This window comes from Bos javanicus, chromosome 11 (assembly GCF_032452875.1).
Source record: "Bos javanicus breed banteng chromosome 11, ARS-OSU_banteng_1.0, whole genome shotgun sequence".
Classification (NCBI taxonomy): Eukaryota; Metazoa; Chordata; class Mammalia; order Artiodactyla; family Bovidae; genus Bos; species Bos javanicus.
In genome coordinates, this window is record NC_083878.1 from 15,453,681 (window position 1) to 15,479,614 (window position 25,934).

Consider the following 25,934-nt stretch of genomic DNA (forward strand, 5'->3'; position numbering starts at 1 on the left):
AAAAGAGTGATATGACAAAAGTGATACTCTAGGAAGTTTAAATAAAGGATGAATGTCGTGGATAAGCAATCAGTGGCTTTAGCAATAAGGGTGGAAAGATAGGACTTCCCAGGTAGTACAGTGGTAAAGAATCCACCTGCCAATGCAGGAGACTCAGGAGACATGGATTCAACCCCTGGGTCAGGAAGATCCCCTGGAGTGGAAAATGGCAACTCACTCCAGTATTCTCGCCTGGAAATTTCCATGGACAGAGGAGTTGACTGTCCATGGGGTCACAGAGTCGGATCTGACTGAGCACACACACACACACACATGGAAAGACAGAACAGTTTGAAGCTGTTTATAAAGGAAAATTTTCTGGGATTTATTCCTTGGGTTGGTAGGAATGAAGGAGAGTTTGGAATCTGAGAACATGCCAGTTTTCTCAATTGTTTGATTAAGAAGGAAATGTTCCTGTTGATAGACACAAAGGATATAAGAGAAAGGGAAAATATCTTTGATAGGGGATAATGATGTGATTTTGAGTGTCGAACGTGAGGAGATGTTGCTGTGTCTTGAACAGAGTAGGCCCACAGTCCACTGGGCATAAAAGCCTGAAGCCTAGGAGTGAGGTCGAGCTGGCTTGCGGTTGGGTTTTCTGTGGCAGTGAGGCAGATCCATGCAAGTGAATGAATTGTTTATAGAAACTGTGTTGGAAGAGAACCTCAGGCAAAATCTTGAACTTTGGACATCTCCAGGGGTTGGGGGAAGGGAGAGGAAATAGCATCAGTGAAATATGATTCAAGCAAAGTACACCAGAGTCTTGATCAGAGGGAGAGAAGGAACCTCAAAGAAGGAATTCATGGAAACTAAAGGAAAAACAAAAGTCAGTGAGAAATGTAACTGGAGTGATAAAGTCTGAAGAGGGCTAAGAAGAGTTCATTGGATTTGGAGCTAACTATTGACCTTCAATACCAGCTTTAGGAGGTTAAAGAGTGAGGATGAGGAAACTGACATAACATCTATAGACTGTTCTTTTAGGAGCATGTCAAGGAAGTGAGAGTCAAAATGTAGAGTGTTGTACCAAGGGGCAGCAGAATCCAGTAAAACTTTTCAGGATACTGAAGACTTTGATGGGGTTGAAGGGCTTCCCTGGTGGCTCAGACAGTAAAGAATCTCCCTGCAATGCAGCAGACCTGGGTTCAGTCCCTGGGTCAGGAAGATGCCCTGGAGAAGGAAGTGGCTTCCCACTCCTGTGTTCTTGCCTGGAGAATTTCGTGGACAGAGGAGCCTGGTGGGCTACAGTCATTGGGTCACAAAGAGTGGGACACAACTGAGCAACTAACACTTTTCACTTATGGAGTTGAATCCAGTGAATGAAGGAGAGATTGAATATTATCAAGAAAGAGGGGGTGACAACTAGGGAATGTCATTCTGGAGAAGAGTGGAATGAGAAGAGATGAAGGTGTTAGCTCTGGAAACAATAATGTTTCAAGTGAGATGAGAAAGAAGATGAGAGCATTAACATTATAATAGCAATTTCTACTTATTAAGTATCTTCTATACTTATACTTACACTATAGTGTAAGCTAGAATGTAAGTGGAAATGAACTCTTTCTAAATCATTGTAAGATATGAACTAGGAGAAACAGTTGGGATTTAGACAGGAGGCAAACATTAGGAAAATTTGTTTCAGGAAAGGAGACTAGCAGATGCAAAAACCAAACATGTAGCAAAGGTTTCTTGGTAACTGTAGGTTTTGACTATTTATGTTTAGATTCAGTTATAATAGTAACACTAGCAGCTAACGTTGAGTATTTACTGGGTGCCAGGAACTGTTGTAAGCATTTTGCCTATATTGTTAGTCCTCAGCCCAGTCCCTGAGCTACTTAACTGTTTTTACCCTCATTTAACAAGTTAGGAAATAGAAGCCTAATTAGTTTACACCAAAACCCACAGTTTATGTGAGGAGTGGAGCTGGGATTTGAACCTGGGCTTTCTGGTGTTGCAGCACTTACTCTTAACTTCTTTGCTGTTTTGTCTCTAAAGGATGTTGTCTTATGTTAGGGAGGAATGGTGGATTTGGCTGAGGTCAAGTTAGAAGTTATGGAAAGCTTTGAATATAAGACAGTGCAGTTTGAATGTTTTTCTTCCTTTAATTCATAACTATCGGGGCTTTCATCAAGAGCACAGTGAAGTTGTAACTTTGGTGTATGGGACAGTCCAGCACACGAGAGCTGGTGAGTCTGTCTCTGTGAGACCAGGGAGTTTTCAAGGGACCACGGCAGCCCTTCCCAGCCCGTGCTGTGTGTAAGACCAGACCTTGATGATGCACTGATAGAATTGTTAATTATCCTGAGAGCTTGTGTTCTTCCATGATTTCTGGGGGTTAACTTTCTTTCATGTCAGTTTTTGAAAGAAGAAAATGTATTTGCAGTGGAGTAACAGAGTTTCCGTCGTGTACTTGTGTTATTGTGGTGGGGAGGTCCAAGGAGACTGGAGCTTACATTCCAGTGGAGAAGACATAATGAACATATGCAAATAATATGTAGAGGAAAAAAAAAAAGAAATTATTTCCTTTTTGTCCTTCCTTTCTCATATTGGTAAGCAATAAAAAATGAAACTCTTAAAAAAAAGAAATGAAACTCTTAAGGTCTAACTTGCCTAACTGCCAAGAAATATGAGCACTGAGATAACATCTGGGCCATAGCTGGAACCGAGGGGTAGAGGGAGGGGTTCCATTGCCGTAGACCTGACTCCAAATCCTACTAATCTCTAGGTGAACCACTTCATCTTTCTGAGCTTCAGTTTTCTGGTTTGTAAAGTGGGGGTGTAATTCCTATGTTAGTTTGATCTCGTTGGAAAATTGGAGCCAATATATATAAAATGTCTGGCATATTTCCTGGTCCATACTAAGTTCTCAGTGACATTGTGTATCCTGACCATTGCAGCGTGCTAGTAGTGTGGTAGAAAATCATCGTAACCCCATTTTCTGTAGCCTAAAAATAGAGAACTGTGTCTCACAGGAGAATCTCATGCAGGTGATATGTAAACACCCATGTACTCACACTGTGAACTGGAAAGAGTAGGCAAATAGAAGACTCAGTGGTAACCCAGTCTAGGATGGGAGTAAGAGGGAGACAGTAAGAATTAATACCCTTTCTGAAAGTGAAGTCGCTCAGTCGTGTCCGACTCTTTGCGACCCCATGGACTGTAGCCTACCAGGCTTCTCTGTCCATGGGTTTCTCCAGGCAAGAATAGTGGAGTGGGTTGCCATTGCCTTTTCCCGGAGATCTTCCCGACCCAGGGATTGAGCCTGAATCTCCTGCTTTACCGTCTGAGCCACCAGGGAAGTCCAGTACCCTTTCTAGTGATGAAAAAAGTGCTGCTTCTGTAGTTTAAAAGCAGACACTGACATAGAGGAAACCTTTGAGAGAGAGAGAAACTGACAAAGCTGGCGGTTTAAGATTTGTGTTTCCTTAGGGAGGAGAGGGAGAAGGCAATGGCACCCCACTCCAGCACTCTTGCCTGGAATATCCCATGGACGGAGGAGCCTGGTGGGCTGCAGTCCATGGGGTTGCTAGGAGTCGGACATGACTGAGCGACTTCACTTTCACTTTTCACTTTCATGCATTGGAGAAGGAAATGGCAACCCACTCCAGTGTTCTTGCCTGGAGAATCCCAGGGACCGGGGAGCCTGGTGGGCTGCCATCTCTGGGGTTGCACAGAGTCGGACATGACTGAAGCGACTTAGCAGCAGCAGCAGCAGCAGGGAGGAGAGCTTAGTATTTAATAGTAAATGAGAAATTTGGTTATGAAAGAATTGGTTGGTGGTGCACAGTTTTTAAAAATACGAGCACAAAACAGTATTTTAGGAAAAGCTACTACCAGACAACATTGATATCTCTCTTGAGTTTGGCTTGGGTCATTTCCTGTTTAATGAAGCCACATTCAACCACTTATCTGAATTTGGGGTCATGGGAATGAGTCAGCGATGCAGAACAGAGAGAATGGAGAGTGTTGTTTGGCATCAGGATTCAGTTATAACATGTTGCACTTTATTATACAGAATATCAGAAAAATCTAGTCAACGCATAAGGAAAATTAGTAAAGTAGGTGAAGCTACTGATTATTCATTTGTTCTGCAGAAACCTTGAGGAGGAAAGAAATTTGAGTAGTAGGCTCATAAGTTAAGAAAGTAATTTGTAATATCACATAAGCGTATGGCATCTATTGTATATGTGCTTTAGATAACCTTGTAAAAATTAACTTTATAATTCTAAGAGTAAACCATGCCTGTTGTCCAGTGGTGCTTGGTCTCTGTTAGTTCTCAGGGGAACAAGCTGTCCAATTCTGTTTTAGTTATTGATGTTTAATAAGTGTTGCTGGGCTTTTCAGGTGGCATTGGTGGTAAAGAACTCATCTGCCAGTGCAGGAGACATTAGAGAAGCAGGGGTTTGATCCTTAGATTGGGAAGATCCCCTGGAGGAGGGCATGGCAACCCATTCCAGTTTTCTTGCCTTGGAGAATCCCATGGACAGAGGAACCTGGCGAGCTGTGGTCCGCGTAAAGAGTCAGACTCAACTGAAGCGTCTTAGCATACAGTCACCCTCTTCACCACAGGTATTGCACACCAGGAACCAGGAACCATTGTGTGACTTCAGGCAAATCACTTCCTTTCCAGACCTCATTTTTCTTGTGGCCTCTTTTTAATTGATTTTTAAGCCTCAGTTCCTTTCTTAGTTCATCAAACCTGCTGATTCTTATTTGCATCATCAGTGTATTTGTTTTGCCGCTAGATGGCAGTAATGTACCTTTGAACCCTGTGGCCTCTGAGTTTTCAGAATCGGGGATCTGAAGGAGCCTTGGAATTTTTGCTTAATCCCCACCCCCCACCCATTTAACAACTGGGGAAGTGAGACTCAGAAGTTAAGTGACATGGCCAAGGTCATTCAGTTCTTCAGAACCTCTTGAACCCCAGTCAATCTATCTTTCTATTCCTGTTTCTCTAGGGGGCTTTTGAGGGAAGTTCAAAGAGAGATCATGTTTTCAACCATTCCTGCTTTTGGTTAATTATTTAAAAAATAATTTAAAACCATTCTTCAAGTATGTATGTCATATTCAAAATAGTCTGCTTTTGTGTCTCTGTATTGGCTTCTTCTGAGTAGAAAATTGGACTGTCAACTTCTAAAAGGCCACTGCCTGCCTTCACAGTCCACCCTGGAAATGAGCATCACAGCAGTCTCCACCAGAGCCTCCGCGATGGTTATTATCTTTCTCCATTCTTGCCCAGTCCCTTGGTGAGAGGTTTGCCTTTCAGTTCTTTGCTCCAGGTAAACATCCATTCTTCCGCTTCGTCTTTATCCGTTTGCCTATCAGGAAAACTTTCTGAGGGAGAGGTAGATAATGCTCCAGTTCTTAAAAACTTGATCTCCTGGGTCTTCCCAGCATGTGTTAAGTGGACTGTTTCCTTTCCCCACCCCCTCTGCTGCTGACAAGAATGGCCCTGCCACGAACCATGGCTGTGTGTGGGCAGAACGGTGTAGAGGGAGGCAGCATGGTCATGCGGAGATGACGGCCTCTGGAATCACACTGATTCCACTGAATCACACTCAGATCTCTCCTTCATCGCTGACTGACTCTGGTCTGTGTTCATCTCTCCAATGAGGGTGCTGTCTGCTGCCTTGCAAGGCCATTTGTGAGGAATAGACAGGGTGATGTGTGGAAAGCGCATGGTATCAGTGCTCGGCTACATAAGTAGGTGTTCACTGTTGTTGTTCAGTCGCCTAGTCACGTCCAGTTCTTTGTGACCCCATGGACTACAGCATGCCAGGCCTCCCCATCACTTACCATCTCCTGGAGTTTGCTCAGACTCAAGTCCATTGAGTCGGTGATGCCATCCAACCATCTCCTCCTCTGACGCCTTCTTCTCTTTCTGCCCTTGATATTTCCCACCATCAAGGACGTTTCCAATGAGTCTGTTCGCATCAGATGATCAAAATACTGGAGCTTCAACATTAGTCCTTCCAGTGAATATTCAGGGTTGATCTCTCTTAAGATTGACTGGTTGGATCTTCTTGCTGTCCAGGGGTCTTCTCCAGCACCACAGTTCAAAGGCAGCAATTCTTTGGTGCTCTGCCTTCTTTATGGTCCATCTCTCACAACTGTACGTGACCACTGGGAAGACCATGGCCTTGACTATACAGACCTTTGTCAGCAGAGTAATGTCTCTGCTTTTCAACACACTGTCTAGGCTTGTCATCGCTTTCCTGCCAAGAAGCAATCGTCTTATGATTTCATGGCTTCAGTCACGGTCTGTAGTGATTTTGGAGCCCAAGAAGAGGAAATCTGTCACTACTTCCATCTTTTCCTCTTCTATTTGCCATGCAGTAAAGGGGCTGGATGCCATGATCTTAGTTTTTTTAATATTTAGTCTTAAGCTGGCTCTAGGTGCTCATTAAATGCTAATTATTCTGGTTGCTATTGTGTGGAGAGGAACAGGAGTGACTGTGGTGTGTGAGGAGCCCAAGAGAGGAGCCCAAGAGTGGGTCTTAGCCAGAGGAGCCAGTTTTTTTTTAATGGAGACCAAAGGAAAGGATGCAGGTATGTTAGGGTCTGTGTCACTGTTGTAGAGAAATAGTGTACAGTTGTGCCGCTCAGTATGGTAGCCACCAGCCTCATGTGGCAGTTGAGCATTTGAAATGTGGCTAGTCCAAACTGAAATCTGCTGTTAGTGTAGGACACACACCAGGTTTCAAAGACTTCATATGAATGAAGTGAATATAAAATATCTCACTGATCTTGTATACAAATAACATGTGTAAATGATAATATTTTAGATATGTAGATCTAAGTAAAATGTTGTTAAAATTGATTTCACTCATTTCTTTTTACTTTTAAAATGCGACTGCTAGAAAATATAATGAGGCTAGCATTATATTTCTATCTGATAGCATTAGACTAGGAGATGGAGACCTTTTGTATGCAACCATATACAATGTTAACTTGGGGATTCATGTAAGTTTTAATTTTTTTAAGCTTCTTTTGAATTTTTTTCTTTTATGATATTCTCTTCTTAAGAGCATGACCATCCTAAATCAAGATGTCAATCAGGGTAATATAGGTTAAGTAAGAGTTAAAAAAAAAAAAAAAGTAAAAGAGGCACCAGATATACTCCTTCAGATCAGATCAGAATAGATCAGATCAGTCGCTCAGTCGTGTCCGACTCTTTGCGACCCCATGAATTGCAGCACGCCAGGCCTTCCTGTCCATCACCAACTCCCAGAGTTCACTGAGACTCACGTCCATCGAGTCAGTGATGCCATCCAGCCATCTCATCCTCTGTCATCTCCTTCTCCTCCTGCCCCCAATCCCTCCCAGCATCAGAGTCTTTTCCAATGAGTCAACTCTTCACACCTCAAAATCCAAGGACCCCGATTGAGATGCAAGGTATAAATGGATTTTTGGTGGTTTAGTGGGCCATCTAGAAGCAATTAAAAGATCCTAGAGTTTTTTTTTAAGCCATTGCATGATTCAAAAAATAGGGTGTATACAGAAGTCATCTCCCATCTTGATTATTTGTTATTAGGAGATGAAAACCTACTAGCAGTCAATGATCCTAGAATTTTTTTAGATGCAAATTATTGAAGCAATTACACAAATGATCAAGAGTAAAAAGAAAAGGGAATCACAATACTATATATTAAATTGTTATCGGCTTGATTTTCACTAAATTTATTTTGGTATTAAGACATTAGTTAAAAAGGATTGACTTGTTTTAAAAACTTAGATAGTAATCTCATCACCAGCTTATGTTGGAGCTGTAAGATAGTTGCTAATTTCAGACATTTATATAATCTTTGTCTTTTGAGGTAGATTGAAAAATAAATTTTCAATTTTTATTTTCATTTGAGTTTATACTCACTGTTTTTTATGACACATATGAAATAGTTCTGTTGTCAGTTTGTTCTTTGCTGATACAGGAAGCGAGCAGGGCATATGCATTTTGAGAACTTTGTGGGCACTTCTCATTTTTCTTGATTTGATCGCAGGATGAGGTATTCCTCATTCCAAGTAAACTTGCTGCCATGATTCTTTGAGGGTATAACGTGCTGTCACTTGTAAGAGGCAATGTATTTTAAGTGCCACCTTGTATAGAAAATTAAATGCTGACTTCCTAGGTGGCGCAGTGGTAAAAAAAATCTACCTGCCAATACAGGAGATGCAAGAGAAGGGGGTTTGATCCCAGGGTAGGGAAGACTCCCTGCAGGAGGAAATGGCAACCCACTCCAGTATTCTTGCCTGGAAAATCCCATGAACAGAGGACCCTGACAGGCTACAGTCCATGGGGCCACAAAGAGTTGGACACAACTGAGTGACTGAGAACACACACACGCACAATAAAAGTCTGATCAACTATTGGTTATTAGCATTCAGAGATGTTAAATGGAAAAAAAGTGCACCTTATAAATGATGAATTATAATACACAGATTTTGAAACTTTTGAGTAGACTAGAAGTAAGCTTGTTTTATACATTAGCATCAGACTTTAGGCCCTCTCAGAGTGAGTCACTTTCAGTGAATGTGGTTTAGTGCATTGGAACTCTTTTCATTTGATTCTTTAAATAACCAGACAAAAGAAAAGTGTAATGAGCTACTTTTTAAGTTGCTGGAGTCCCTTGATTCAGAAAAGGGAACTTCTAACTTAATTTCAACCTCTGCATCTCCCACTGACCCCCAGACACACACCAACCCTGTTTTCAGCCATTACCTGTGCTTCTAACAAAATTTGTTCTCTTAAAGGCTGCTGATAGCAGTTATTTATAGCCTCTTGTGAATTCAGGACAAAGTGTTAAATTGCCCAGGGATATTTGCTTTCTAAGCCTTATCTCTAATTATCGACTGAAAATCTTTATCTGCTTAAAGAACTTTGAGGCCTCAACTAGCCGTATGGAACAAGTTTTGTATGAATGGGGGAGGGTGGGGGCAGCCTCCTGTCCGCCTCTGTGGAAGGCCGTGGACGGGTAACAGAGCAGCTCGTTTCCTTTCCCACCCGGCAGTGTTCAACCACGTCTGTCTGCTGGCTCGCTGCCCTCATACTAGCAGTCAGAGCAAGTAAGAGAGCAAATTCCTTCTACCGTTGGCCTGACTGACTGTATCTGAGAGGAAAGCAGAGTTGTAATAGCTGCATTTCTGACTAATTTCATTGAATTTTTATCAGTTTTATCTTCCCTTTGATAGAGGCTATTGAATTTTAAGGAAACCCTGTGATGTAAAGAATTCTTTTGTAATTCTCAATAGCCACTTCCTACTTACCTGTTTTCTTTTTTTTTTTAATTAATATATTTTTTTAATTGGAGGTTAATTAGAATATTGTAGTGGGTTTTTGCCGTACATTGACATGAATCACCCATAGATGTACATGTGTCCCCCAGCCTGAACCCCCCTCTTACCTCCCTCCCCATCCCATCCCTCATAGTTACCTGTTTTCCACATCTCTAAATTTACAAATCTTACTGACTTAAGTCAGGCTTTCCACTGTGAATGACTCTTTGGTAATCCAGATTCTGAGCCTACTTTTTCTAAATTTTTTCAGGCATTCCTAGGCAGGTACATGCCAAGGCAGTTTGGCTCTTGGTTAAACAGCAAAAGTATACTTGTGGTCCAACTTGAAGATGGAAGCAAAACTTTTTCCTCTCAAGTTTGTAATATGATCATCACTTGTGAATCTGCTGATGCTTTGTATACTTTTTACATAGTTACATTGATGCTCAGTAAAAATGTAAAGTTAATTTATCATATTGGGGCTTATCAACAGAGCTCTCCATTGTGTTCATGGAGTTGGTTAAAACAAATGGGTGTTTCTCAATTAAAGATGTGCAGTGTTGCACATGCTTTCATTTTTGAATTAGTTTTGAAAATTATATGGATAAGTATCATCTCCATAGCTAAGGTTTCTAGTTTAAGATACAATGTAAGGCAGTATTTATGATATAGCTCTGTAGACTACTAGTGTAGTGTGTTTGTTGATAGCATCCCACGGGGTTTTCAGATTAATCCTATAAATGTCTCTATGTGTTTGAATGACTTCGTCTTTTGGTCTTGCAGCTCGGAGTGTGGTTTTCTCTGGGCTGTGCCTATCTGGCCTTGGAAGACTACGGAGGTTCAGCGAGGGCATTTCAGCGGTGTGTGACTCTGGAACCCGACGTAAGTTTGTTTGGTCTTCTTTTCTTATCACAGCTCTTTGGTACTGTCTAAATTATTTGAACTGTACTGTAGTTCAGAACAGCAATTCCTGCAAGTATGTAGTTTCAGTTTTGCAAGATGATTAAGTTGTAGAGAATTGTTGTAAAATATTGTGCCCATGGTTAACTGTCCCGTTGTGCACCTAAAAATTTGTGAAGAGGGTGATCTCATGTTAAGTGGGGTTTGGTTTTGTTTTGTTTTTGTTTTTCTATTAGCTTTAAAAAAATTTTTTTTATTGGAATATAATTGCTTTACAATGTTGTGTTGATTTTTGCTGTATGACATCATGAATCAGCTGTATGTATACATATATCCCCTTCCTCTCTTTTCTCTCCCACCCCCACCCACCCATTCTACCCCTCTAGGTCTCCACAGAGCACTGAGCTGAACTCCCTGTCCTTTACAGCAGTTTCTCTCTAGCTTATCACAGTAAAAGGGGAGAGAGAAAATAAGGCAGAAAGATTCAAACTTTCTATTATTTTTATGTCCAAGTAAAAGGACATCATTCCTTTTGTGCTGGAGGAAAGTGTACCATTGGTAGAAGGTCATGCCCTAAGGTATATGATTTATAAATCTAGAAATAAGTGTTTTCTTATAATATCTAAGGTATTCATAGTTTTGTTTAGAAAATAATTGTAATAAAATAGTTTTTTAGTTAAAAAATATACTTTGCTGAAATATACAGCAAAGTGTCACATATATTTTGTCACTCCCCACTATGGGCTACCTGTTAACTGCATTATTAGAAAGTTCTTTTTTTGGTAGTTTATGGTCTTTAAATATTTAACAGCTTTACTGAGATGGTAAATAACTCACATACCATATAGTTCATCCATTTAAAGTGTACAATTCAGTGATTTTTTTTTCTTTTTTAGTGTATTCAGAATTGTGCAACCATCACCACCGTTTTAGAACCTTTTTATTATTGTAAAAAGAAGCCCCTGTACCAGTTAGCGATCATTCCCCATTTCACCCAGAGACTTTGCACTCATACCTCCCACCCCGACCCCTAGGCAACCACTGATGGATATTCTATCTCCATACATTTGCCTGTTCTAAATGTTTCATACAAATGGAATCATACCATGAGTAGTCTTTTTGGTGGCTTTCTTCACTTAGATTAATGTTTCCACAGTTCATCCATGTTGTCTCATATATCAGCACTTCATTCCTTTTTATGGTCAAATCCTATTCCATTGTATGAGCATATCACGTGTTAACTTACTCATTCATCAATTGATGGGCATTTAGATGGTTCCACTCTTCAGTTACTGTGAATCACGCTGCTGTGAACATTCACTCACAAGTTTTTGTGTAGACACATGTTTCCGTTTCTCAGCGTCTTTGTCGACGCTTGTCACTATCTGTTTGATTATAGCTGTCCTAGTAGGCAGTATCTTGTTGTGGTTTCGGTTTGCATTTCTTTAACAGCTGATTATCTTGAGCATCTTTTCATGTACTTATTGGCCATTTGTGTATCATTAGAGAAATGTTTACTCACATCCTTTGCCCATTTAGGTTATTGGTCTTTTTACTGTTGAGTTGTAAGAATTCTTTCTGTATCCTAGGTATAAGCACCATATCAGATATATGATTTACAAATTTGTTTTCCCATTTTGGAAGCTGTTTTTCACTTTCTTACAGCGTCTTTGAAGTACAAATGTTTTTGATTTTGATGAGGTCTAACCTGTTGCTTGTGCTTTTGGTGTCACATTTAAGAATCCATTGCCAGATCTAAGGTCATGAAGATTAACTTATCTTTTTTTCTAAGAGTTTTATTGGTTTAGTTCTTATGTTTATGTCAAATCTAATGTTAAACCTAGTCATTAAGCTTACCGTACTGTGTGTGGTGGTGCATATTCACTAAACTTATTGTGGTAATCACTTCACAAATATACACATGTACCAAGTCACCATGTAGTACTTCTAAAACTGTATATGCTGTCTGTCAGTTGCAGTGCTGTGTATAGCATTGTACAATGCTGTGTATCAGTTACATCTCAAAACATAACACTTTCAGATAATGTGCTTTCTTTTTTTTTAGTTCAAGAATTTTATTTGGTTCTTGTGTTTCTACTGAGATTCCCTAATCGTTCCCTTATTATGTTCATGTTTTCTTCAAATATCTGATTATATTTATAACAACTGCTTTGAAGTTTTTATATGTGTATTCCAGTATCTCCTTAATTTCAGTGTCTATTTCTGTTAACTGATTTTTAAATTGGTCATGGATGAATTTTCCTGCTTGTTTGTCTACCTTTTTTTTTATTATTATCATATAGTACACTTGTGGATGCTATGTTGTTGAGTTTCTAAGTTTTGTTGTCTTCCCTTGAAGAAAGTAGAGGGGTTTTTTGGCATTTGGTTAATTTCATTATGGATCAACTTAATTTTCAGCTTAGAGTAGGTCTGTTGTTGTCCTTGTTTTAGAGTTGCAGTCACCCTTCTCTTGAGGTATAACATTTGGGGGGCTGAGTTTAATCCCACGGCTGATCAGTAAGAATTCTCCACTAAGATTGGTTGAAACTTGACTAGCTCCCAGCACTTGTTTGAGCCCTGGAATCTCCATTCAGCTCACAGCTCTCTGGTAGTTGTTCCCTACTTGGCCTTTAGAAGTTTTTCCCTGCACAGTATAGCTTAGTATTTAGCCAAGGATTCAAGGAGTTGCTTATTGAGATTTCTAGAGCTTATTCTCTGAATAGATCTCTCTTCCCTGGTAGTTTGTCTTGCAAATTCAACCACCTTTGCAGCTCTGAACTCTGAACTTTTTTCTTCCTTTCAGTAAGACTTGCTGTGTTTTGTTTGGTTTCTTTCTTTCTGTGCTGTAGCCCTCTAAGTGCCTCTAGCTAGAAGTGCAGGTTGATTTTTGAGACACCTCAACAGCTCTTCTCTCACAACTTCTCAAAAACAGTTGTCTCCTAAAATTTTTATGATAATAAGACTAGTCTGGTCCTAACTGTATTCTGTCCATAAGCAGAGGTCCATTGCCATTAATTTTTAAATTGTGTCTTTGGAACTTCAGAACTACATACTCTGTGTTTTATAAAATGTGGAACGAATAAGAGCAAGCATAATTTATATCATTCTTGTTAGGATCAACATTTATACAGACTTTAATTTATTGTCATTGCATAGAAAAATAGGTAGAGAAATGTGTTTGATGAAATACGTAGCCTTAACATTGCAGAACACATACTCCTTTATTCTCCTTTCTGATAAAGGATGATGGTGAAATAGCAAACCCTTTTATGATAGGAAAAACAATATTCTGCACTGCTTTAGATTTGTAATTAATCTATATATTGTGTAAATACTGTTATAAATTGCCCAACTATTTTGTAAATCTAAATTTGAAAATAGAATCTTTTCTAAATTCCAAATTAAGGCTTTAACAGTTATATCATTCTGTTGATTGTTTTTGTGACTTTAAAAAAATTATAAATATTAAGTTTAATTATAAATGTTTAATTTAATTTTCTTATACACTTCTAACCTTATTGAAAATTATGATTGTAAAAGCACATCTTGAGCCAAGAAAATATATTTTTGTTGGCAGCAGTTATACCTAAAGGAGAGAATAGTCTGTAACTGAATTCTCTATCATTTCAGAATGCTGAAGCTTGGAACAATTTATCAACTTCTTATATCCGCTTAAAACAAAAGTAAGTACACCAAAAAAGATGAAGAACTTTGCTTCCAAAATAAATGAATGAGATTTTCTTCAATTGAACAGTGAAACATTGTGCCTTTCCTCGTTATCTTTTTCCCCTTTCCTACCCTTATCTTTGAGTTACAATGACTTAATTTAGCCATTTGCATTCTAAGTGTAGTTTATTTCTTTAAATCACTTAGTATGTAATAAATATTTTTTTGAACTCTTTATTTGAAACTGAAATTTTGTGTCCTAAATTTCATTACATGATAAAAGCAAGCATGCCTTTAGTCAGCTCAACAGATAGATTCTTTTCTTTTTTTTTTTTAATTTTTTACTGGAGGATAAATGCTTTACAATATTGTGCTGGTTTCTGCCATACATCAACATGAATCAGCCACAGGTATACATATGTCCCCTCGCTCTGGAACCTCCCTCACATCTCCCACCCTATTCTACCCCTCCAGCGTGTTGCAGAGCATGATTGCTTGCTGTGTACTGAACATTACTGAGAAACAGAAGTATGAACCAATGACTTCAGGGAGTTTGGGTTTAGAAAATATTATGCCATATTATTTAAAAAATTGATTAATAATCTAGGTCATATGTGGTAAGTCTCAATGAAAAGTAGAAAGAGGGCTAGGATAGTAGGAAGAGGGCTAGGATAGTAGGTAATATTTGTAGGACACTTACATTCTCTACCACTTGTATAGTCCTCTGAGGATCTCAGAGAAGAGATCATGTGTGATGCTGGTTCAGAAACACTTCTGAGAGATTGTTGGACTCAAGCTATAATTTGAAGAATTGGTAGAGGGGACAGGCTTTGGAAATAAATGGTCATTAATAGCTGTCCTTAGCCTTCTGAATTTGGGTGACCAGAAGCAGGGCGACAGGCATGAATGCCACACTTTAGGGGACAGGAAGTAAAGTCGTCCAGCTCGAGACTAGTGAGAGCCATGGTGAGAGATGAGATTGGGAAGGTCAGTTGGGGTCAAATGGCAGCATGTTCTGATTGTTCGACTAACTAGTTGAGACTATCCTGTTGGTAATAGGAAGCCAGAGATTTCAGTGGGGATAATTTCATGAAGAGAGAAATTTCTTGAGATTTCATGAAGAGGGAAATTTATCTGACGACCGTGTGTGAGACAGACTAGAGAGGAAACTGGGGGCTGGGAAACCAGTTAGGAGACAGCTGTTGTAATAGTCCAGGCAGGAGACATCTAGGCTGGAAGAAGAAGGGGCAGATGTCAGTTTATAAAGGGGACAAGCAACTGGACTTACTGACTGGCTACAGAAAGAAAGGGACGAGGCAAGGATGGCTGTTATCCTAGTTTTAAATAAATGAAAGGATAGATATATTTCCATGTTTGTTTGCCCTTATTTTCAAACTTAGTTTTCTTTGTGATTCATGAGTATTTCTGGAGATATCATAAATCCACATTACGTCGAGATCATGAAATGCTTCTGCTGCTCTCGGATGATAACTACATAAATAAAGTACTGTTTGTTCCATCACGCTCTGTGGAAAATAATATTGTGTTCTTGATTGCAACTGATTGTGTTAAAACTCACTAGAGACTCTTTTGGTGTAAAGCAAGGGGAAGGGAAATCCCTGCCATAACCGTGGCGTGCTCTCAGTGGGTTTTTCTAGTAATCTTGATCATTGTGTATGTAGCGACCTCTTGTCCTCCAGCCCATTAACCCTAAGAATTCTAATTGCTTTCTCTCTTGGTGGTTCTTGCACATTGTTCCTCAGCTTCTCTTTGACACAGTTTTGTCTCCCTGCAGCTCCCTGAATAGGGTTTTGTGTAAAAGTGGGGTTGTAAGGTCAGAGGTAAATCACTCCTTTATTCTTGCCATTTTACTTTGCTTTCTTTGCTGCCACTGCTCCAGACATAGCTCATTTTTCACTCATGAGATTGTTACTGCAGGGGCAAATCATTACTACTCCTCTCAAAAGAATCCTCTCCCTGCCTTAAGGTGACCCTTTACACTCCCTCATCTCTCGCTCTGCTGTTGCTGGGTTCTTCACTAAAGTGCTGTTTTCCCTTTTTCATCTGATTCCCCGAGGCATCATGGCCCTACCAGTCCCATGGGAAAGTTTTCCATTTTCCTATATAATTGTCATAGTGCATTATCATACACCATGGTTTGATAAATGAATCCAGAATTGAAGCTCCCTAGAAAGAAGTCATACTTTCCAAAAAAATGGAATTTTATTGCAAAAATTTTGTGGGCCAAGCAACCAGGATTAGAGGATAGGAGGACACACAGGAAAAAAGATAATCCTCCTGGTGTGGGATGCTGCTGGTTGACATCTTTTCAACAGGATAACTTCATCCCTACCCATATGTGGATGGGAGACCTTGGGAATCTCAGTCCACCTCAGGAATCTCAGTCCGCAGTTGATATCACATCTGATGTGTGCAGAGGGAGTGGAGAAAGGGGGAAAAAATTATATGGAAACAATTTATGGCTGAATATGAAGAAGTGTTAGAGCAAGGGTACTTCCATTTTTAACTATAAAGGAGGGTAGGTCGGGGGTAAATGAATTAGTACATTCCATGACAACTTTAGGTAAATTGTTTAATGTAGAGAATACAAAACTAAACTGCAGTGAATTGGTTGTTATGAAAAGACTAAAAGACTAATTGTAAAGAAGTCATTTCAGTCAGTACCGTTGATTAAATGATTTGTGTGTTCTGTGACTAGCTGAGAAAGTTACTGATGGTATGGGCACACTTCTATTTAAGTTCTTAAGGGGATGACTCCCAGACCAATGGCCTGGATCGGCCAGAAGCAGCTCCATCATCACCTCTAAAATTTGCCTTGAAGTCAGCAAAAGGGAAGTCTGGATGAAACACTTTGAGGCTCAGCAGGAGAAGAGACGTGGACCTCGTGGTCTTAAGTTCGCAAAGCAAATGCAAAAAGGCTGTTGGAGAGGGACAGATAGCTTACCCTTGAAGGAGGTTGCTATAGTTGTCCAGTAAAACATTTTTGATCTTTAAGGGAGCTATAGTGTTTGTTCAGCCAGTAGAGTAAAGCATTAAGAATCTTTCTGATAGTTAAGATGTTTAACTTTTAAAATAGGTGACATGAAGTTTTGTTGATTTCCTTGTCAATATAAGTTCTTAAGTCTTTTTCTATTTTCTGAAGTAGCTTGGATAAGGCAAGGATTCTGCGATGGCTTGATAAACTTTTTCTGTAAAAACCACCTAACCTGGTTTTCATTTTTATTGGTTTATTTGGCTTTGTACTTGTTAAATCATTTTGCATGATTTGTTTGTGATGTTCTCATGATTTTTTAAAATACTACTAATTTTATTTATACCATTTTTCTAAATTGTAATGGAATTTCTCATGATGTACTCTGCATATAAGTTAAATAAGCAGGGTGACAATACACAGCCTTGACGAACTCCTTTCCCGATTTGTAGCCAGTCTGTTGTTCCACGTCCGGTTCTAACTGTTGCTTCTTGACCTGCATACAGATTTCTCAGGAGGCAGGTCAAGTGGTCTGGTACTCCCTTCTGTTTCAGAATTTTCCAGAGTTTGTTGTGATCCACACAATCAAAGGCTTTGGCATAGTCAGTAAAGCAGAAGTAGATGTTTTTCTGAAACTCTCTTGCTTTTTCAGTGATCCAACGGATACTGGCAACTTGATCTCTGGTTCCTCTGCCTTTTCTAAATCCAGCGTGAACATCTGGAAGTTCACAGTTCACATACTGTTGAAGCCTGGCTTGGAGAATTTTGAGCATTACTTTGCTAGTGTGTGAGATGAGTGCAGTTGTGCAGTAGTTTGAGCATCCTTTGGCATTGCCTTTCTTTGGGATTGGAATGAAAACTGACCTTTTCCAGTCCTGTGGCCACTGCTGAGTTTTCCAAATTTGCTGGCATATTGAGTGCAGCACAAGCTGGAATCAAGATTGCCGGGAGAAATATCAATAACCTTAGATATGCAGGTGATACCGCACTTATGGCAGCAAGTAAAGAAGAACTAAAGAGCCTCTTGATGAAAGTGAAAGAGGAGAGTGAAAAAGTTGGCTTAAAACTCAACATTCAGAAAATTAAGATTATGGCATCTGGTCCCATCACTTCATGGCAAATAGATGGGGAAACAATAGAACAGTGGCAGACTTTATTTTGGGCTCCAAAATCACTGCAGATGGTGACTGCAGCCATAAAATTGAAAGATGCTTGCTCTTTGGAAGATAAGTTATGACCAACCTAGACAGCATATTAAAAAGCAGAGACATTACTTTGTCAACAAAGGTCCATCAAGTCAAGGCTATGGTTTTTCCAGTGGTCATGTATGGATGTGAGAGTTGGACTATAAAGAAAGCTGAGTGCCAAAGAATTGATGCTTTTGAACTGTGGTGTTGGAAAAGACTCTGAGAGGCCCTTGGACAGCAAGGAGATCCAGCCAGTCCATCCTAAAGGAAATCAGTCCTGAATATTCATTGGAAGGATTGATGCTGAAGCTGAAATTGAAACTCCAGTACTTTGGCCACCTGATGTGAAGAACTGACTCATTTGAAAAGACCCTGATGCTGGGAAAGATTGAAAGCGGGAAGAGAAGGGGACAACAGAGGATGACATGGTTGGATGGCATCACTGACTCAATGGACATGCGTCTGAGTCAACTCCGGGAGTTGGTAATGGACTGGGAGTCCACATGCTGCAGTCCACGGGGTCACCAAGAGTCAGACACGACTGAGTGACTGAACTGAATGGAATTCAGCTAGACATTTGTTTCATTATTTTTTTCCAAAGAACCAACTTTTGATTTTGTTGATCATTTGTTTCTTTCTTAACATTTCTTCTTTCTTAGAATTATTTGGTGTTCTTCTATCAAATTAAGTTGAATATTTTAACTCATTTCCCATCTTTCATAATTATAACCAATCCATGTAAAAATTATAAAATTTTCTCTAAATACTGCTTTTTGTCTCTAAATGCTATATCTTGCAGATAGTGATATATAATACTTTCTTTAAATTCTAAACATTTTGTACTTTCTAATATGAATTTCTGCCCCCTCATTGGTTTCTTTACTTTAAGAGTGCATTTCAGGTTTGTAGGCATATGTTTTTTTAACTCTACTTACTATTGATTTTTTATTTAGTTGCAAAGAATATAGTCTACAGACTTTTAGATTTACTTACTAAAAACACAACTCCTAATTATATTTGTTCTTAGTAATTAAGTTACTGACATGCTTCCTCTGTTTCTCTTGTCATCATTGAATATTTCTTATATCCCTTTTCTTCTCTTTGAAAGTCCTATTATTTTTGCAAGAGGAGACCCTTGAATAGTTCTTTTAAGTAAGGGCCAGTGGTAAAGTTTCCTGTTTTTTGTACATGTTAAAATTTTTGATATTGCATTTATTCCTAAGTGTTAAGTTTAGTTGATGATAAAATTAATTTTCACTTAACACTTTATAAGTAGTGTTTTATTGTCTTCTGTCATCTTTTGCTACTTATGAAATATCTGCTGTTCTCTGTCATTCTTTTATAGGTTTTAGGATTACCTTTATGTACTGCGGTTTCACATAATATGTCTAGGTGTTGGTTTACCATTATTTAGAATACTCAGTACACAAAATACACTTTTGATCATAGAATTTTGATCTTTGTTTAGTTTTGGAAAATACTCAGTTATTGTCTCTTCAAATATAGTGTCCTCCCATATTCTGCATGTGTTTACTCTGAAATGTCTATGGAATGTGTACTTGAATCTTACCTCTCATTCTTCCCTCTGTGTCTTTATTATTCTTTTTATTTTTTAATCTGAATTCATTTGAATTTCTCACTATTATCTCCCAGTTCATCAGTTCTCTCTTTGTGTGAAACTGGTTTTTGTCACATGTTGAGGGTTTTTGGTTTGTTGTTTTTAATGTCTTTTGAGTTTCAGATTTTCTACTTGGTTTTTATTTGTGTGTCCCTATTCTTATTTCATTTCTAACTTTTATTTATTCATTTGTTTATTTGGCTGTGTTGGGTCTCAGTTGCACCGTGCAGTCTTTCACTGCAGCACACGGGCTCTCGGTAGTGGCCTGTGTGCTCAGTACTTGCAGCGCGTGGGCTTATTTGCTCTGAGGCATGTGGGATCTTAGTACGCCAGCCAGGGTCTAACTCATGGCCCTTGCATTGCAAGGTGGATTCTAAACCACTGGGCCACCAGGGAAGTCCCAGTTTCTACCTGTTTTGTTTGCCATTCCCTGTTAGGGAAATTTGGGGTGGTTTTGGGTTGTTTGGCCCTCTAATTTTGTTTATTAACATGAATGTTTCAGGACTGATAGAAAGTTCACATTAGCATTTTATACATTTAGGTATGGCTTATTTAGCTATGGCTATTCATTATTGGGTTTTTTTGTTTGTTTGTTTATTTGACCTTCAATAGAGTAAAAGCTTTTAGAACATTACAAGAAGCCCTCAAGTGCAACTATGAACATTGGCAGATCTGGGAAAACTACATTCTCACTAGCACTGATGTTGGAGAATTTTCTGAAGCCATTAAAGCTTATCATCGGCTCTTGGACTTACGAGACAAATACAAAGATACTCAGGTAGGGTATTCATATTTTGTTATTTCAGTTTGTGTTTACTATTAATACTTGATTATAGAATACAAATTGTTCCCTTGACTCTACACAGGAAAATTTTGTTAAACTCAAGTAATATATAAAAGAGTACTTTTCTTGTATAGTTGAATATGCTTAGTTATATATTAATCCTGACATTCCAATGTCAAATATGTTTATGTAATCATAGACTAAATATCACTGTGACTCAGTAATATGTGGTTTACATGTATATAGTTGGCTTGCAGAAACTTATGCTTATGTTAATCTATTACTTTGGTTATCTCAGTGTAATAGCTGGAATAAATCCCATACTCATTTATTCACTCATTAAACAGTCATCTGTATAACTTTCAGATTGTTTGAACGATATAGAAATGAAGACTAACGTTTTCCTTGTACTGTTTAATAAGATGGTCTTCATCTTAGGATGAAGTCAGAACTGGTTGACTCTTAACAGTACAAAAATTACTATATCCTTTCAGAAACTGTGGGAGTCCTGAAGGCCCTGGGTTTTACATCCAATAGGATTAAATATAAAAGACCTTTTGTGGGATTAATTTGTGAAGAGACTGTATAAAGATAGGGTGTACAGGAGCTTACAGGTTACAAAGTTAGGGGGCTCGAAAATGTAACATTATATTTGCAATTATCAGCATATGCTATTAATGAATTTGGAATTATGTAAAAACAGAAATAAGAAATCAGTTCAGTTCAGTTCGGTCGCTCAGTCGTGTCTGACTCTTCGCGACCCCATGAATCGCAGCACACCAGGCCTCCCTGTCCATCACCAACTCTCGGAGTTCACTGAGACTCACGTCCATCGAGTCAGTGATGCCATCCAGCCATCTCATCCTCTGTCGTCCCCTTCTCCTCCTGCCCCCAATCCCTCCCAGCATCAGAGTCTTTTCCAGTGAGTCAACTCTTCGCATGAGGTGGCCAAAGTACTGGCGTTTCAGCTTTAGCATCATTCCTTCCAAAGAAATCCCAGGGCTGATCTCCTTCAGAATGGACTCGTTGGATCTCTTTGCAGTCCAAGGGACTCTCAAGAGTCTTCTCCAACACCACAGTTCAAAAGCATCAATTCTTCGGCACTCAGCCTTCTTCACAGTCCAACTCTCACATCCATACATGACCAGTGGAAAAACCATAGCCTTGACTAGACGACCTTTGTTGGCAAAGTAATGTCTCTGCTTTTGAATATGCTATCTAGGTTGGTCATAACTTTCCTTCCAAGGCGTAAGCGTCTTTTAATTTCATGGCTGCAGTCACCATCTGCAGTGATTTTGGAGCCCAAAAAAAATAAAGTCTGACACTGTTTCCACTGTTTCCCCATATATGATAATATCTCACCACTCTCATGACTTACTATATATATATACACACTCCAACTATTCCAAAATTTACCTTGTGTCTGGTCCTTGTTTTTTTTAGCTGCAGCCCTCCATCTATATGCATGCTTTTGCAAATTCAGCTATATAATCAGCTAAATTGTTGTAAAGCTCAGGTTCTGGGCAGTTCACTTAAAGATCTGCGACTTTGTGAAAGTCACTCAGTTGTGTCCAACTCATTGCAACCCCATGGACTATACAGTCCATGGAATTGTCCAGGCCAGAATACTGGAGTGGGTAGCCTTTCCCTTCTCCAGGGGATCTTCCCAACCCAGGGGTTGAACTCAGGTCTCCCTCATTACAGGTGGATTCTTTACCAGCTGAGCCACATGGGAAGCCAGTTTTGTGACTTTTTAAGTAGAACCATATACCTACTTACAGGAGCTATGTTGACCCCTTCAATTACTTGTCTTTTCCTTGTTTTATTTTATTTTGGCCTTTTTAAGTATTATATATTGACCATCCAGTATAGAAAGAAGGGACTTGAGCTTTGAGTGAAGATCACTTAAAACATGTTTGGAAGCACAGCAGAATTTTTCATCCTAGAGAGGATAGGAACCCTCACTGGTCTCTTTGCATGCCCCTTCCCCCATCATCTTGCACTTGTCCTGTTCACTGTTGTGATGGCTCTTCTTCTGCACTCAGCCCCTAGGCTCTGAGCAGGTCTCGGTATGTTGCCAAACCACTGAGGCTGGAACAGAGATTCCAAAGTGCCTGTTTCTTGTTTACCTCAATTGTAATTTTTTTAAAGGCCCTTATTTACTGAGGAAGCTTCGTGAAGGCGGTTCTAAAATCTCATGCTTGCTTAGTTGCTTTGGTCATGTCTGACTCTTTGTGACCCTATGTGCTGTAGCCTGCCAGGCTCCTCTGTCCATGGGATTTCCCAGGCAAGAAAGAATACTGGAGTGGGTTGCCGTTTCCTTCTCCATCTGAAATCTCAGTGAAGGAAAATGAAAAGAAAGTGAAGTCGCTCAATTGTGTCCAACTCTCTGCGACCCCATGGACTGTAGCCCTCCAGCCTTCTCTGTCCATGGAATTCTCCAGGCAAGAATACTGGAGTGGGTCGCCATTTCCTTCTCCAGGGGAATCTTCCCGACCCAGGGATCGAACCCAGGTCTCCTGCATTGCAGGCAGACACTTTACCATCTGAGCCACCAGGGAAGCCTCAGAGAAAAGGTAAATAAGCTGCATTGCTGGTATATTCCATTTTACACATGAAGTAAATTCTTTTTTTTTCCTTTCCTTTCACAAAGCTTGTTCAGAATGCACAAAGATACATTTTGAGCAGTTTTCAGAAAAGGAAAAAAAAGTAAAAGAACAAAACCTTCTCCCAGCATAAATTGAGGTGCTTTCATTTAATTTTTATTTTAAGTAGATTTTCCAAATGTATTTTAGTGATCATGTTCAGTTTTTTTACTCCTTCCAGCAAATCTAATTATAAGAATTTTCACCCATAGAAAATTGTATTCTGATTCCCATTGAAAATTTTCTAATCCTGTACGTGTTTTAGCAGATTATTTAACTTATATGATTTCTAATTTAAGTGAAAATTTAGTAGTTTCCTACCTAAAGAAAATTATTGGGATTTAGTTTAAATTCATGGCCAGCTAATATTTTAGTTTCTTTTTTTCCTATAATTCTTCTGTTCTTCAAATTCATAATATGAACCAAACCTCCTTTTGATGAGTTTGAAATTGGTTTTTATAAAAGTTCAGTAGTTTTAGAAACAGTTAAGGGTGGCATGCAGATTCATTAGACTTCCTTCTCACAGCACTGCTGACATACACAGGAGCAGTGAGAATCGTTCCTGTTAGAAAAAAATACTGCTTGTAAACAAAGCGCTTAGAGAAGCATACGGTGGTGTAATAATGCCAGATGTTATGGCTCTTTGCTTAATTTTTATATTGGATTTGGGGAAATAATACTGAGAACATAAGGGCTAGATAACCAGTGACATGTTCAGGTCAAAGGATCATCTCTAGCAATTTATAATAGAGAACTTTTGGGTATTTAGATGGAGAAATAGCCGCAGTGAGATAATTTGCTAGTTTATATAAGGCCCTGTGAATAGCCCTCTCCAGAAGTGTCACAGAATGCTGATGGCAATGTTTGGTCTCTGGCAGGTGTGGGTAAACTCGCTCCATAGTGGTTAAGTCATCATTGAAGGAAGGTCCTCAAGGCTAGTGTGGGCTTAGTCATATTTAGCTTTGTGACATGCTTGTGTCTGTCATCATGCTTTCTCACCACTCATCAGCATGGACAGAGACAATTGACAGATTGTCTGGAATATTTTTATCTTGACTAAAATAATTTTACTTAATTTGACTATGCAAGTTTGGCAACAGGTGTCTTTAAAAAAAACTCTGATATTCTTATGTTTGACACTACCTGACCTTGTTCTATTTTAACTTGCTTTAAAATTCTCTTTTTACTTTATAGATATGATTATTTTCATTTAAATTTTTTCTATTGTGTGTGTGTAAATTCATACTCATTTTAATACAGACACAGGATAAATCAGCTATAAATTGTTTTTCTCACTATTTGTAATAAGAGAATGTGTGGGTAGTTATACTAGCTTTATCATTTCCTGCCTTTTCTGTCTGTCCTAATTTTGACTAATGCATAGATTAGTATAGCTCAAGAATGCTTTTCTGTAATAGTAGATATTTATATAAATGTCTGGATTATACATACTTTTATTAATCTATCATAAAACTTAGTTTTGTGTTTTTGTGTAATTAGTCCCTGTTCCATTTTCCAGTTTTCTACTGTTAATTTACTACTGTTAATAGTGCCATGAATATCCTTATAGATAAATCCATATGTATATGCTTCTTTCCTCAGGATGAGTTCTAATGTTATTTTGTTCATTTTTTTCTTTTTCTGCTCTTCCCTGTTCCCCTCATATCCCCTCCCCTTTCTCCTCTTCGATAACTTACAGTCATTTTGGGAAAAAAATATAAGTATTGTGCTATTGCATCCCATTTGCTGTTTATAAATGGAAGAAGAAGGGAAAATGATGAACACATATCAAGTGCTTACTAAGTTCTTGACACTATCACAGTTTATCTTTTACAGTTCAGTTCAGTTCAGTCGCTCAGTTGTGTCTGACTCTTCGCGACCCCATGAATTGCAGCACGCCAGGCCTCCCTGTCCATCACCAACTCCCGGAGTTCACTCAGACTCACGTCCATCGAGTCAGTGATGCCATCCAGCCATCTCATCCTCCGTCATCCCCTTCTCCTCCTGCCCCCATTCCCTCCCAGCATCAGAGTCTTTTCCAATGAGTCAACTCTTTGCATGGGGTGCCCAAAGTATTGCCATTTCAGCTTTAGCATCATTCCTTCCAAAGAAATCCCAGGGCTGATCTCCTTCAGAATGGACTCGTTGGATCTCCTTGCAGTCCAAGGGACTCTCAAGAGTCTTCTCCAGCACCACAGTTCAAAAGCATCAATTCTTCGGCACTCAGCCTTCTTCACAGTCCAACTCTCACATCCATACATGACCACAGGAAAAACCATAGCCTTGATGAGACGGACCTTTGTTGGCAAAGTAATGTCTCTGCTTTTGAATAGGCTATCCAGGTTGGTCATAACTTTCCTTCCAAGGAGTAAGCGTCTTTTAATTTCATGGCTGCAGTCACCATCTGTAGTGATTTTGGAGCCCAAAAAAATAAAGTCTGACACTGTTTCCACTGTTTCCCCATATATGATAATATCTCACTACTCTCATGACTTACTATATATATATACACTCCAACTATTCCAAAATTTATCTTGGAAAAGTAGATGCCATGATCTTCATTTTCTGAATGTTGAGTTTTAAGCCAACTTTTTCACTCTCCTCTTTCACTTTCATCAAGAGGCTCTTTAGTTCTTCTTCACTTTCTGCCATAAGGGTGGTGTTATCTGCATATCTGAGGTTATTGATATTTCTCCCGGCAATCTTGATTCCAGCTTGTGCTTCTTCCAGCCCAGCATTTCTCATGATGTACTCTGCATATAAGTTAAATAAGCAGGGTGATAATATACAGCCTTGATGTACTCCTTTTCCTATTTGGAACCAGTCTGTTGTTCCATGT

At 39.1% G+C, this 25,934-nt stretch overlaps 1 protein-coding gene across 3 annotated transcripts in view; it reads left to right on the top strand.

Moving 5' to 3' along the window:
* TTC27 (tetratricopeptide repeat domain 27) overlaps positions 1-25,934 on the top strand; it is a 184,360-nt gene that overhangs the window by 134,639 nt on the left and 23,787 nt on the right. For all 3 annotated transcript variants that reach the window (XM_061432053.1, XM_061432054.1, XM_061432052.1), the window contains exons 14-16: positions 10,087-10,185; positions 13,834-13,886; positions 20,279-20,444. In XM_061432053.1, the coding sequence (XP_061288037.1) occupies positions 10,087-10,185; positions 13,834-13,886; positions 20,279-20,444 (318 nt within the window). The remainder of the gene's footprint in view (positions 1-10,086; positions 10,186-13,833; positions 13,887-20,278; positions 20,445-25,934) is intronic.